The following is a 14717-nucleotide window of genomic DNA, read 5'->3' as shown; positions in this document are numbered from 1 at the left end:
AAAAAGGATGCAACCTTTCATTGGCAGCAATTAGTACAGCAGTTGGGGTATTTTAAAACTAAAACCCTGCTTTGAAAATTGGGTAAAGAAAATCTGAGGTTTGGGTTTTTCCTTGTTTTCAAAGTTGCTATTAAAAAGTGTGAGCCTGAAATCTAGCAGTAATCCATATACTTGTCCTTCAGCCCAGCAATATCATTTCTAGGAAATTGTCCTACAAAATTACTTGGTGTTGTTTTTTTTTTTTTTTTTAAGTACTGGAATGTTTCATTTACAGTATTGTTGGTACTATAACAAAAACAAACCAGCAGTCAAAATACATAATTAGAAATTAGATCATTTATGATAGACTTTAATACTGTGAAGTTTTTCCAAACATTGAAGAATACAATTTCTTTATACGCTACTTTGGAAGGATGTATACAATTTATTAAGTGAAAAACATGTTGCAGAATTAAAAATTTACATAAAAGTTTTAAAAAGAAGTGCATTTATGTGCATGTAGTTGTATATGCCTAGAAATTTTCTGGAACTGTTAAGAAAATAGTAGTTACAGTCTAGAAAGTGGAACTGGAGTTGGGGGTATGGATAAGGGCATGTACTTTTTCCCTCCAGACACTTCTGTAGTATTTGAGATTTTATCATTAGCTCATTAGTAAAATCAGAAAATATTTAAATTTTGAAGTTAATTATGCTGTATAAATATGTTAATTTTAAAGTTCTATTATGCTATAGAAATATGACTTTAAAAATGACTGGAACTAGTTACTATGAAAAAGATAATGAGACTAATTTTTTTCCCCATAAAACAAACATTTGTTGTGTCAGTTTATTACTGCTTATAGCAGTTAATAAACTGCTATAAAATTATAAGAAGCTTCTGAATTTCAGGTCTTGAGGTTGTGCTTTGGATTTCAAACCCCTAGAAATGTGATGTTTAACATATTTATTGAACTCTAGTTATTTTAAATCCATGTAAAGTTTTTTCTTATCTGTGTTAGGGATGTGTGGGTGTATATGTGGGCACTTCAGTATCTTTTTTGGATTTTAATATCCAATTCTCATTTACTTATTTAGGTCATGAGACATGTGTAGAACTCCTTTTAGAACAGGAAGTGTTCCAGAAAATGGAGGGAAATGCTTTCAGTCCTTTGCATTGTGCCGTGTAAGTAAAGGCAGATGAATCACATTTGTTCTTAACTATTTACGAAGTGCACCATCGCTGTGAGTGACCACTGTACTACCTTACACAGGATAAATGACAACGAAGGTGCTGCTGAAATGTTAATCGATACATTAGGTGCCAGCATCGTGAGCGCCACAGATTCAAAAGGAAGGTAGGAACTCCACTGTGTAGGAAATAGTTTGATTTGCAATAGGAAAAAATTTTAACTACTAGTGTGGAAGAATTTGTAGAACTAAAAGCTGATTTTTATATTTGCAAGTATTAATTATAAAATCTTAACTATGTTCTCATTATAAAAGACTTTCTTATTTTTATTATGATTTTTAGCCAGTCTTCCTCTTTAAAACTTTAAAATATAAAGATTTCCCTTTTTTTAAAGGTATGTTTATTACCCAGAGGTTATCGTTAATAAAGTTAGCAGCTTTCTAAATAGGAATAAAGACTGAAGGAAAGTCCAGTGGTTGCAATGGGTGGCAATACTGGGTCAGGATTTATTTCCTTTATTTCTTTAATGATGTAATTTTTTTAACAGTTTTATGTTATATTAGATTAAGGGCCTTTTACATTATCAGAAATACAAATTACTCTGTTAGAAATTAGTAAGCTCCATTAAACCTATTTGTATCCACGCAATGATTTTATAGCCTAATATGTAAACCCTTGAAAATTGCTTATCATAAATTCAGGAATAATTTTTTCGAGAGTATACAACCTACAGATTTAGTGAAGTCTTCCCATTTCTTTGCATTACAGAACCCCTCTCCATGCGGCCGCCTTCACAGACCACGTAGAGTGTTTACAGCTGCTGCTCAGCCATAATGCTCAAGTCAATTCTGTGGACTCTTCTGGGAAAACACCTCTCATGATGGCCGCAGAAAATGGACAGACAAATACAGTTGGTAAAGAAAGTGGTTAAGGCTTTTATTATTATAATGCTATGTTGCTTATGTATGTTTAACTTATGGAAAACTTGGATCTCAAACCTTCTGATTCTATTGAATCTGACAGTTTTCTCCCCACCCCTGAGATTTAAACCTTTATTAACCTGCTTTCAGCCCACATTTTTATCTAGGGCCACAATGTTTTCATTTGCCCTTACTGACTGAACAGTCCACTGTGGCAAGGCAGTATAGAATAGAGGTTAAGACACTGACTCTGGAGTTAGATGGACTGCATGTGAGTCCTAGCTCTGCCAATTAAATGACCTTATGCCTCAATTTTTTAATTTTTAAAGTTGAGAAAAATAACAGGGGCCTACTTTGTAGAGTTACTGGAGAATGTGAATCCAGGGCACTAAACTCTCACAGTTAGTTGCTGTTGTGTCTGTGCCTTAGACAGTAATGTGACCATATAATGTGTACATTGTATATTACAGTATTTTTCTTGTCCTTAAACTTTCACTAGAGGGATATTTTTGCTTTGTATCTTTCTCTATAGTGAGTTTATTAGTAATCCAAGATATGTATTCATAAACATAAGATTTGATGCAATTTTCCTCCCAGAGATGCTGGTTAGCAGTGCTAGTGCAGATCTGACTTTACAAGATAACAGTAAAAACACCGCCCTCCATTTGGCTTGCAGCAAGGTAGGTACTCATTTTAAGGATATGTTTTCATTGTTAATATCAACAATGGCATTTAAAATTTTTCCATTTCACTAAAGTGAACAGAGCTAGAGATCGAACCTCTGTAATGATCTGTAACCTTTTTAACCTCTGTAATGATATCTCTGACTGACATCAAATTTCTTGAGAAAAAAAAGAAAATTATTGTATTAGTCACCCTGATATATGAAAGTCTCCAGTGGGCCAAGTAAGTTTTGGAGTATAAGCCTAAATGTAATTATTATCTTCCTTTAATCTCTCCAATCTTAAATATTTTTGTCCTCTGCCCTAAGCCCACTCCACCAACACATGTTGGACAAATATTTAAGGCATAATTAGCCAGAAAATTCATGGCATTTATATGGTGATGTACATATTGTATGGACTAGAGTTGAGGTTTACTGTATTTGTAAATTTATCTTTAATGATACCTAAGTTTTTAAGAGTTATTTGCCATAATTTTAGGGTCATGAAACTAGTGCCTTGTTAATACTGGAAAAGATAACAGATAGAAACCTCATCAATGCAACCAATGCAGCCTTGCAAACGTGAGTATTTTCATGTCTGGTATAAACCTTGTGACCTAGAATTATAAAAATGATTAATAGTTATTTTTTTCTAACATGGGACTTTTGGCATCAGTCTCAGTCACAGAAGCAGTTAAAAAGTAGAGTATCATTTTTATAATTGACAAAATTCATTTCTAAAGTCATCACAATTAAAAGGCTTATTATTTTAAAAGTTTTTGGACTGAAACTTTATAATGGAAAATACTGTGGATTTTTTTTTTCTTGATCTGATTACCCATAATTTTATGAAGAAAAGTAATACTATTCTGTGTGTTTTATGGAAATGAACCGGAATGATATGTTATTTGACACCAGCAGTAAATGAGGTAAAAGCTTTACATGTGTCTGTAAACTAGACAGATTTCACAAAGAATCAAGTTCTTAATGTGAGCAGCCATCTTTTAAGTGACTGCTTAAGTCTTAGACATACATCTCCCATGTTTCTCTTTTAATTTCTGTTTGCTATTCTACTTTGAGTCTTGGTAAAAACAAAAAACAACAACAACAAAAAATTCATAATACTGGTTCCCATTCCCATATCAGCCATATCTCTTGAGGTTCTAGAAACTAGTCATGAAACCTGTAAATTACTTTCAAAGCCTATTGGAATTTGTGCTATTGCAATTTACGACTTTTATTGTATATTCTATTATATGCATTTGCCAACTTCATTTCTCAAAACAACCACTTAAGAATGCAGTTTAGTTAGTAAAATCTTTTTAAACATTGAGTCTTAGAAGGAAACAAGAGGTATTGGTAAAAGTGAATTGCTGGTGAGGCCCAGTGTTGTGCTTATGCACATTGGCAAGATTTGACAGTGTACTCTGCACGCTGATTTTTTGTCCCCCATTACCATCTTTATTGCTGTTAGGACTGGGTGCCTCAATTTTGTATCTCTGGGTCATCATAACTTCGCAAAAGTGCTCCGCAACAACCAGGATTGAGAGAGAGAGAGAGAGAGAGAGAGAGAGAGAATGTGCGTGCATGCACATGCAAGGCCTTGTACCTATTTGTGTGTACATATATACATTTTTTCCTCTAGACCTCTGCATGTTGCTGCCCGAAATGGGCTAACGATGGTGGTTCAGGAACTTTTGGGGAAAGGAGCAAGTGTGCTTGCAGTAGATGAAAATGGTAAGTAGGTTCTGTATTTTCTTTCCTTAAACTGTATTTTACTAAAAGCTCTTATCTTTTGATCCATATTTGAAGTAAAGTAAATGTGGATATTTTTTATTGGTCACAGAGAACAGCTGAAATTAATATTGAATAGTACTTTGTGGCAAAGGGAATAAGGGCAAGAAAAATAAGAAAAGTCTGTCTAACAGATGAACTTCGGAATTTCACTAACTTTGGTTTAGTGTTACCACCTTTGTTCATCTTAGGATTCAAAGAATTTGTTCTGTCAACAAATACTTACCAAGGCCCTAAAGTTAATCTTCCTACTAACTCATTAGATCCTATCCCCTTTTGCCTACTTGAGACTATCACTTTAGCAATTCTTCACTTTGTGTCCTGCAATAAGGACCTTTTGTAGGAGTCTTCCTAGATTATTCCCATCAGTATATAAACATTATTTCCCTCATGTTAAAAAATCTTCCTTTAATTTACTTCTGCAGCTACTGCCATATTTCTCTTCCTCTTTGCAGCAGAATTACTCAAGTGTTGGCTTTCTGCTATCCCCATTTCTTCTCCTCTTTCATTCTCTCCTATGGGCCCTCCGGTCAGACCTTTGCCCCTACCACACCGCTAAACTGTCTCAAGATCACCAGTGACATCAGAGTTTGGCATAACTGATTATGCCTTTCTCTTTTTCTTTTCTTTTCTTTTCTTTTCTTTTTTTTTTTTTTTTTTTTTATAGGAATAGGGTTTTAATAGGGAATTAAAAATAGACAGGAATAAGGGACTAACTGGGGATGTGAAGGTTGCAATCTGCCATAGCAAGTGTCTGTGGCAAATAATCCAAAGAGTCTCCATATTTCCCTTTATAGTGCACACAGTTACATGGATAAATAGGTACAGATTACTTCAGGTCAGGGTAAGAGGGAGATTACAGGGGTGCCTGGGTGGCTCAGTTTAGTGTCTGACTTTGGCTCAGGTTTTGATCTCATGGTTTGTGGGTTTGAGCCCCGCATTGGGCTCTGTGCTGACAGGTCAGAGCCTGAAGTCTGCTTCGGATTCTGTTTCCCTCTCCCACTCATACTCTGTCTCTCAAAAATAAATAAGTGTTAAAAAAAAAAAAAAAAGGAGATTATAGTATCCTTCTTTAGGTGAACCCAGTCTGCCTTCATCCACAAATACATGGTTCCTTGAATTAATAACCAGGTGAGGATTTGTAATTTGGTATTTTGATGGTTGGATTAAATAACCAGATTCAGTGGAACCAAAATTTTTAATTTTTTATTTTATTTTATATTGAGGCATAACTAACATGCAATATTAATGTTAATTTCAGGTATATTCTTTTTTCTTAAAACTCTTCTTTACTTGGCTTTCAGGACTTCATACTTCCTTGGGGTTTGTCATATGTTACTAGCTACTCCTTCTCAATTTCTTTTGTGAAGTTTCTCCCTCATGTGCCCAATTTCTTAATATTGGACGGCTCTAGGACTCAGTCCTTGGTTCTTTTTCCTTTCCCTATCTACCTCCAGTCATTTGGTTCTGGATACTACCTACATGCTGAGAATTTCTGGATTTGTATCTGTAGCCCAGACCTCTCATAATCTCTGTGGAGATACGATCCATTTGCAGATCCAGCTGCCTAATTGACAGTACTGTATGGATGTCTAATAAACAGCTCAAGCCTAACCTGCTCAGAAGTTAACTGATTCTCCTTTTCCCTGCCAAGCCCCTTCTCCCCACAGCCACCTGATCTTAGTCGATGACAATTCTCATCCTTATAGATGCTCAGGACAAAAACCTGGAGTCATCCTTGACTTCTCTCTCTCTCACCTACTGTAGTGTCCTTCATATACTATTGATCTACCTCCAAAAAAGGCCCACTTTTTTCTCTTCTATTCTTACCACCCTGGCCTGGATCCTTTTAAAATATGTGAGAGTCTTTACTTAATAATGATCTACAAGGCCCTACATGATTAGTCCGTGGCCATATTATCTCTCTGACCTCATCTCCTGCTCTTCCTTCTCTCACTCCATTCTGCCATGCCAGCCCCTCTGCACACCAGGAATGTACACGCATTGTGATCTTTGTTCTGGCTATTTTCTCTGCCTGGAACACTCTGTCCCCACTCAGTCTTTGACTAAGTCCCTCACCTGTTTCAAATCTTTACTCAAGTTTTATCTTCTCATTGAAGCCTATCCTGAACCCCATCTGTACTGCAACCTGCTATAGACAGCTACCATAGCATGCTTAGTCCTTGTTAACATGCTCTATTCTTTCCTCTTCCTTTTTTCCATAGAGCTTATCTTCTAATATATTGTATATGACTTACTTTTTTATTATGTTGACTGTGTGTCTCCCCACTAGAATGAACATAAGATAAGCTCCATGGGGACAGGGAATCTATATCATTTGCATTCGTTGTTATATTCTGAGTGCTGAGGTGAGTGCCTGGATATAGTGATTATTTGTTGGGTGAGTGAGTGTGCCAGGCACTGTACTCAATTCTGAAGATAACGATGTAGAATAAGACCGTCTACTTCCTTGAATGGAGTATAAACAGGCTGTTAGAGTGCCCTGGAAATGGTTCGTTTGGAATAAACTTAAAATGCAATGCAAACACATAAGAGAATCTTTAGACTCTTGCAGGATCAGGAAAGGCATCCCCAAAAAGCAACTTATAAGCCAAAATCCAAAGGACAAGTAAAAAAAGTAGGGAGAGAGTGACATGTTTAAAAATCCAACAGAAGACACTAACTATTGGAGTTACACCAGAGTCTCTTAGATCAAGTGGCAAAAAGGATCTGTGCACTAGGAAATTAGCAGTTAGTCTGCTAGATTAGAATGGGAAAACAAATTAACATTTATAGTTGAGATAAGGTAGTGACCAGAATTATGGTAGAAGCACTGGAGATGAAAAAATGTAACTGTTTCTAGAGATCTTATGATGGGACTCACAGGGACTGTGTGAGGGAAGAGGTCTCACACCACCTACCTTCGAGTGCTGTGTGGATGGAAGTGCTGTTGTTTAAGATTAGAAAGTAGGAGGAAGAGCTAGAGCTAGACTCCCAAGTGGATAATGGGACATAGGGATCTGGAGCCCAAAAGCAAGATCTAGATTGGACATAGACATGTGGGAATCATAAGTGTATGTAGTCGTGAAATCCAAAGAAGTGAATGCTCTCACCTATAAATTCAGACCTACATAGCTTTTTTTTTCTTCTTTATGTTAATTTATTCTTGAGAGAGACAGAGAGAGACAGAGCACAAACAGGAGAGGAGCAGAGCAAGACAGGGACACAGAATCCGAAGCAGGCTCCAGGCTCTGAGCTGTCAGTACAGAGCCCAATGCAGGGCACGAACCCACAAGGCATGAGATCATGACCTGAGCCGAAGTCGGATGCTCAACCGACTGAGCCACCCAGGCACCCCAGACTTACATAGCTTTAGAATAAATTTTCATTATCAGTAAATTACATTTCTGGAAATATAGCTACTATATATAGTTTAAAATGAGGAGCCTAAAATGCTAACCGTATATGTTTGGCCACATTGTGAGACTCTGAATCAATAGCTAACATTCAAATCTTTGTTGATCATTTTGAAGATTTTATATATTTTTTTTCCTTATAAAGAAATACAGGGGATAATATAACATAATAATGAAGGTCACCTGTGACCACCTGGGTATCTTCTAACACACTTTGCAATGTGAAATAGTAATCATGGTCCAAAGTTGATATGTCATAGCAATATGTTTCCATGGATTTTCTGGAGGAAGCGCAATGTTTTATACTTGCATGGAATAAATTAGACCCTCGTCCTCAGGCAGTTTACTTCTCTTACTTTTCTCTTTAGCTGACCATATCAACTCCATGCAGATGAGAGGAGCCTGGTTTTCATCATATTCCAGCTATAAAACACTCCTGAGATGCTCTTCTCCCCCAATCCCTACTCATCCAAGGGATCATGGCCTATCTAATGGGTCGCTCTGACTACAATACAATAGGTACCTTCAGACTTTCAGCAGAGCCCTTGAAAGAAGTATGGGCATTGAAGCACTCTCCTACACATTTTGAGTAAACAGGGTTTAATTTAAAAATGCACATGTGGGGTGCCTGGGTGGCTTAGTCAGTTAAGCTTCCAACTTTGACTCAGGTCATAATCTCATAGTTTGTGGTTCAAGCCCCGCATCAGGCTCCGTGCTGACAGCTCAGAGCCTGGAGCCTGCTTTGGATACTGTGTCTCCCTCTCTCTCTGCCCCTCCCCCGCTCACACTCTGTCTCTCTCAAAAATAAATATTTAAAAAAAATTTTTTTTTTTTTTTTTTTTTTTTTTTTAATTTGAAAATGCACACGCTTCAGTCACTCCTGCCAAACTTGTAGGGACACCAGCTGTTCCCTTCAGCCCTTGACAAAGGGAAGATTTATGAAGGGGAAAAAACAACTTTTTTTTCCTGAAGGCTAATACAGCATGGATAAAAATATATAGGAGATCTGGAAACCACCAAATGCCGGTAGTTAGAATGGATAACTAAACCATGGTATAATCACAGTAGTGGAATGTATAACAGTGAAAATGGTATATACTATATACAATACCATGGATAAATCTCACAGACATAATGTTAAGCAAAAGAATCAAGGTATAAACTAATATATACCGTGTGATTCCATTTATATTAAGTTCAAAAAAAGTCTAAACTATAGTGTTTATGAATACAACTAGAAAGGAAAGCATAGCCATGTTTATTACCACATCAGGTGTTTATTACCAAATCAGGATAGTGGTTACCTCTGTGAAAAAGAAAAAGGGTAGTGATTAGTAAGGAACATGGGGTCTCCTGGTATGCTGAGAATATTCTTTCTTAGTCTGGATGGTGGTTACATGAATGTTTTTTTATAAATCATTTAGCTATTTAAAAAGCAAATACGAGGGGCGCCTGGGTGGCTCAGTCGGTTAGGTCATGATCTCACAGCTCATGAGTTCAAGCCCCGTATCGGGCTCTGTGCTGACAGCTCAGAGCCTGGAGCCTGCTTCTCATCCTGCGTCTCCCTCTCTTTCTGCCCCTCCCCCGCTTGTGCTCTGTCTCTCTCTCTCAAAAGTGAATAAATGTTAAAAAAAATTTTTTTTAAATAAAAAAAAAAATAAAAAACAAATACGAGTTTACAAAATATATACAGCTGGCCCTTGAACAACATAGGTTTGAACCACATGTCGTTTAATAACATGGATTTTTTACAGTACTATAAATGTATTTTCTTAGGACTTTTTTCTCTAGCTTACTTTCTTATAAGAATACAGTTTATAGTACATATAACATACAAAATATGTGTTGACTGACTGTTATGTGTTATTGGTAAGGCTTCCAGTCAACAGTAGACTATTTCAGAGTTACGTTTTGGGATGTCAAAAGTTACACACAAATTTTCGAGGTACATGGGTGGCTCAGTTGGTTAAGTGTCCGACTCTTGATTTCGGCTCAGGTCATGATCTCACAGTTCATGAGTTCCCAGCCCTGCATCAGGCTCTGCATTGACAACGCAGAGCCTGCTTGGAATGCTCTCTTTCCCTCTCTCTTCCCCTCCCTCGTGTTCTTGCTCTCTCTCAAAATTTTTTTAAAAAGTTACAGATTTTGAACTATGCAGGGGTCAATGCCCCTAGCTTCCCACCACATTGTTCAAGGGTCAGCTTGTACATATATGAGTGTGAAAACTAAAACATGAGTGTATATAGTAATAGGGAAAACTGTGTCCAAATGTGCAACAAAAATGAAGCTGTATATTAAAACTTTAAGACATTTGCTGCTAAAGTTCCATATGGGGTGATCTAAACTGAGCATCGTATTGTGTGCTCTCCCCATCTTCTCTTTCACTTCATCCTCAGGGTCTTGTACCAGCCGGGGTACCAAATGTTTACTTACTCAGTTTGTTGATACTTTGCAGTGCCTTAAGGCTAAGCTTAGTCAGTCTTCTAACGAAAGAAACAGTTGAAAGCAAAACATTTGTTTTGGCTTAGGAGTTTTTAAAGTTTACCTGTTTTGGGGCGCCTGGTTAGCTCAGTCAGCTAAGCATCCAACTCTTGGTTTTGACTTAGGTCATGATCTCAGTTCATGGGTTCAAGCCCTAGGTAGGTCTCCACACTGACAGCATAGGGTCTGCTTGGGATTTTCTCTCTCTTTCTCTCAAAATAAATACGTTAAAAATAATAATAATAAAGTTTACCAAAAAGTTGATCGATAGCCAACTGTCTTTCATTCAATACACATCTTTGGGCGCCTGCTCAGTGCCTCATTCATGAATGTGTACACTTTTAGATTTCTCAGCATGTAAACTCTTAAGTAACTATAAATTAATGATTAAGATTCTTCCGGCATTCTGAAGGAAGCTTTATCAGTCTGAGGTGTTTTTGTTTTTGTTTTTGTTTTTGTTTTTTTTAATTCTAGCTCAGTATCTCTGTGAACTCAGGTGGATATGGTTTAAGTTTTGGGATCTTGAAGCAATCACCATCCCCGGGCCTCAGTTTCTTTCCTCTTCTATAACATAACTAAGGTCTCCTCTCATACTAGATTTCTATGACTTCTCTCTTTTCTGAGTGGAAATTTTCTAAATCGTTTTAATTAAACAGTTCATTATAAACCAGGTAATTTAAAACATGTCTGAAATTGAAGGCCATTTGAGCTTATTTCCTTATATCCATGCAGTGGGTCTCAGGATGTCTAATTATTTAAATTTTATCTTTAATTCTAGGCTATACCCCAGCTTTGGCCTGTGCTCCCAATAAGGATGTGGCTGATTGCCTGGCTCTCATTTTGGCCACCATGATGCCTGTCTCATCAAGTAGCCCTTTATCATCCCTGACATTCAATGCCATTAACCGTTATACCAACACCTCAAAAACAGTCAGCTTTGAAGCCTTGCCCATCATGAGGAATGAACCTAGCTCCTATTGCAGTTTCAACAACATTGGCGGGGAACAGGAGTACTTATACACCGATGTGGACGAGCTCAATGACTCTGATTCCGAGACCTACTAAGAGGCTGAGCCAGAGGTCTAAGTGAGGAGTTCTGACGCTAACGCTTCAGATTGTGCTTTTTCAGGAAAAAGGCACTTTCTTATTCACGTACAAATTCAACCTAAAAGGAGAGATCACAGAGTGAGCAAGTATGAGAAATGTGATACATTAGGAAGAAGAGTTTTAAAGGCAAGTTTTGCAAAAGGAACTTCTAGAATCTTGAAATAGACTTGACCAGAGAAAAACACTTTGATGTCAAGTTACTTTGTGGAGTTGTTTAATTTGGTTTTGCAGTGCCAGGAATAATTTGGGACACTGTGCACCCTAATCTGCTTACACAAGCAACACTATTCTAAAAGAAGAGATAAGGACACTAGATTAAAAATTTACCAATAAAACTACAACTAAATTTAAGGGCAATAAAAGTTTGGTATAGTAGGCATTATGTGCACAGCAAATTGCCAAAGGACCAAGTAACTTAAAAGTTTTTTAATAGAATGCCATTTTGTGGAAACTGGAATAGGTGAAATGAGACATTATCTAAACCAAACTTTAATATTTCTGAAAATGAAGCTGAGATTTGGTTTTAAACGTTGATTTTTTTTTTAAGAAAACATCTGAAAGCCTTCGAATACTGTATTAAACCATGAGAGAAAGCAGATGTATTTTTACATTTTTTCTTTTACATAAAAATTTAAAAATTCCAACTTTTATAATATTAGAATTAAAAACCAGCTGACTGAGTGCAGTCAGGGTGAAAATACTGGTGATGTTGACATGAGATAGATTGGAGTCGGGCTGTTGTTGCCCACTTTTGAATGGTTTAGGTTTAAAATTGAACTATTTTTGTTTCAAAATGTAAAGAATTTCTTAGAAGAAGAAAATTTCGTGAAATCAAAAAAGTAGATTATTTTCACCCTATTGCAGCTATATGGTCCTGGGAAATGGAGTTTTCAACCTCACTACTTAGGATGGTACAGCTTTGTCTCTTATGTTACTTTTGTGCCTCCACAATGGATTGGGGGATTTTTGTTTTCACTGTTTGGTGAATAATCAAAAGAAAATCCCTTGTTATTGATACGTTAACATCATCGGGTCTCTTGGAAGGCATTTCTGTATTGGGTCCTATTCAGATTTAAACATGCTACTACTTGGGGAAGGAAGCAGTTGCCTGCCGAAATGGAAGACTGCCTTTCAAATAACAGAAAGGCTGATGTTTAGGTTTTTAAATAACCATTTATATGGTTCTGCTTTTACTGTAACTGTCACTTTCCCAGTAAGAATGATTTCACATATGTAGGGGGTGTTACAGATCTGGGTGAAGTTCCATAAATTTTCACAGAATGATACCCAATTTCATTTTATCCTTTTTGTATTGTGCAACTGGAAACTTTATGACATTGTAAATTATCAGCTGGTTTTTCTGAATATAAAGTGTGAAAACACAGAACAGTATTTTGATCTATTTGATAATTTTGTGGGGTTTTTGAAGAATTAATGAGCATGTACATAGAAATAGTGACTGCTTGAATACTGTATTTACTTGCACTCTTTCAGTACATCAAGATACCTGTATATTTTAGAGTATAATAAAACACAGATGTGAGTTGTATTTAATGAATAATGTATTTGTATCTGTGCATATTACCTAAAAATCTATAAAGTTTCTAGGGCATTGACTACTAGATTTTAAGCATTTTTTTTCTAAAATATTTACAGAAATTATAAATGTAATCCTCCATCTTTTCTTTATAATATAAAGAAGTCATAATGGACCCTTCCTAATTGTTAGTGGTAGGAAGGTGAATATGCATTTTAAAGACAGTGGACTACATTTTCTATTGTACCTTTTGAAAAAAATGAAAAAAAACTCAAGAGGATTCTAAAAGTATACATATGTGTGCTTTCTCTTTCCTTTTAGGAATTCTCTTCTGAATTCCCTGAGGGAATTTTCTAGAATCTCAGAATTGAAAGAGACCTGAGGTTCATCCAGTCTAACCTCTTAACAAAATGCAGGAGTCCCTTCTACAAGGGTGATCTTTCCACCTTGAACACTTCCAGTGACTCTACCTCACCAAGCAGTCCATTCAGTTGTTGAGCAGCTCTAACTGTTAGAAAGGTCTTCCTTAGATGGAGTTGAAGCCTCCCTCCCGGTAACTTCTGTCCTTGTGCCCGGGTCTGTCCTCCAAGAGAACGCTGAGAACGTTGGAAGGATGAATCTTACGCCCTCTGCCATGTCTTCTCTTTTACAGGCTGTTTGACTTACCTGCTGAAGTGATTTCCAGAAGGACTCATTAAACACACTGTTAGATTTACCCATCTAATGAAATCCAAGGTGTAGCTATAAAGTAACAAGCTGTTTTTAATTTCTCCTCACACACACCAAAACTTAGATCTTGCATCACTTTATGTAAATGATGCCACTGCTGAAATTGTTTGTGAGGTGGTTATTTCAATTGCTTGCCCACTAGGAAATCTGTTTCCTTGCTTTGTGATCGCATTTTGTGATAGTCTGTCCCCAACTGATCAGCCATTTCTTTGGTCTGAACCTAATGAGGGGAAATCCCAAGCTACTGGTCCAAATAGGATTTGAGCAGCACTAGTATGGTTGGAGTACATACATGGACAGCTTTAGTGAATGAACACAGGGCCACAGTAAGTTCCTTTACAGTTACACCTTGTATGTTAAAAGCATTCAGGCCCTGCTCTGAAGTGGTTTTTATCCTCATACAGAATAGAAGAGCCTGTTTGCTTTTTTAACTTCTGCATGGAAGATGACATCTGAAATATCTGATGTGTATTACAGTAAAACCAGCTTCTGCTCTAGAACTACTTTGGGGGAAATGGTGGTAATAGCAAATGACTTCCTTTAACAAGACACTCATCTCAAACAGTGCCATTTAGTTCAGGAGATCTCTAAGTGTAGCTGTCAATTTGGGGTTTAATTTGGCTTATATTGGACCTTTTAAATGAAATAAAGTTTTTTAATGCAATAAATCAGGTGTCTTTCATTTTTATGTGCAAACTTTTTTTTTTTTCAAACTTCCTTATCTTTTAATGGCTAATTAGTATTCTGACTAGTTTTTACCCTTCTTTAAAAACTTGACTTCTCACAAAAGCTGTTTTAGAATTTAGATGAGCCTAATGGGGTTTTTCAAATATTCACTCAACAAATATTTATTGCTTGCCTGCCATATACTTGAGGGTAGAGATGGGCAGAAAGTGAACCT

The 14717-nt window shown here is 36.6% G+C and overlaps 1 protein-coding gene across 10 annotated transcripts in view; it reads left to right on the top strand.

Moving 5' to 3' along the window:
- The window catches only part of ANKRD28 (ankyrin repeat domain 28), a 199658-nt gene extending 185174 nt beyond the window's left edge, over positions 1-14484 (top strand). For 7 of the 10 annotated variants that reach the window (XM_045503681.1, XM_045503684.1, XM_045503682.1 and 4 more), the window contains 7 exons: positions 1075-1162; positions 1251-1334; positions 1937-2082; positions 2686-2768; positions 3252-3334; positions 4398-4489; positions 11222-14484. In XM_045503681.1, coding sequence (XP_045359637.1) covers positions 1075-1162; positions 1251-1334; positions 1937-2082; positions 2686-2768; positions 3252-3334; positions 4398-4489; positions 11222-11508 — 863 coding nt within the window. In that variant the 3' untranslated portion in view covers positions 11509-14484. Of the gene's footprint in view, positions 1-1074; positions 1163-1250; positions 1335-1936; positions 2083-2685; positions 2769-3251; positions 3335-4397; positions 4490-8330; positions 8482-11221 lie in introns of all 10 variants that reach the window. The other 3 variants (XR_006718746.1, XR_006718745.1, XM_045503683.1) reach the window with 2 other exon arrangements.
- Positions 14485-14717: the final 233 nt, after the last annotated feature.

The sequence above is a fragment of the Leopardus geoffroyi genome, chromosome C2 (assembly GCF_018350155.1).
Source record: "Leopardus geoffroyi isolate Oge1 chromosome C2, O.geoffroyi_Oge1_pat1.0, whole genome shotgun sequence".
NCBI classification, from domain to species: Eukaryota; Metazoa; Chordata; class Mammalia; order Carnivora; family Felidae; genus Leopardus; species Leopardus geoffroyi.
The sequence above is the reverse complement of the archived record's forward strand: the minus strand, read 5'-3'. Positions and strand labels throughout refer to the sequence as shown.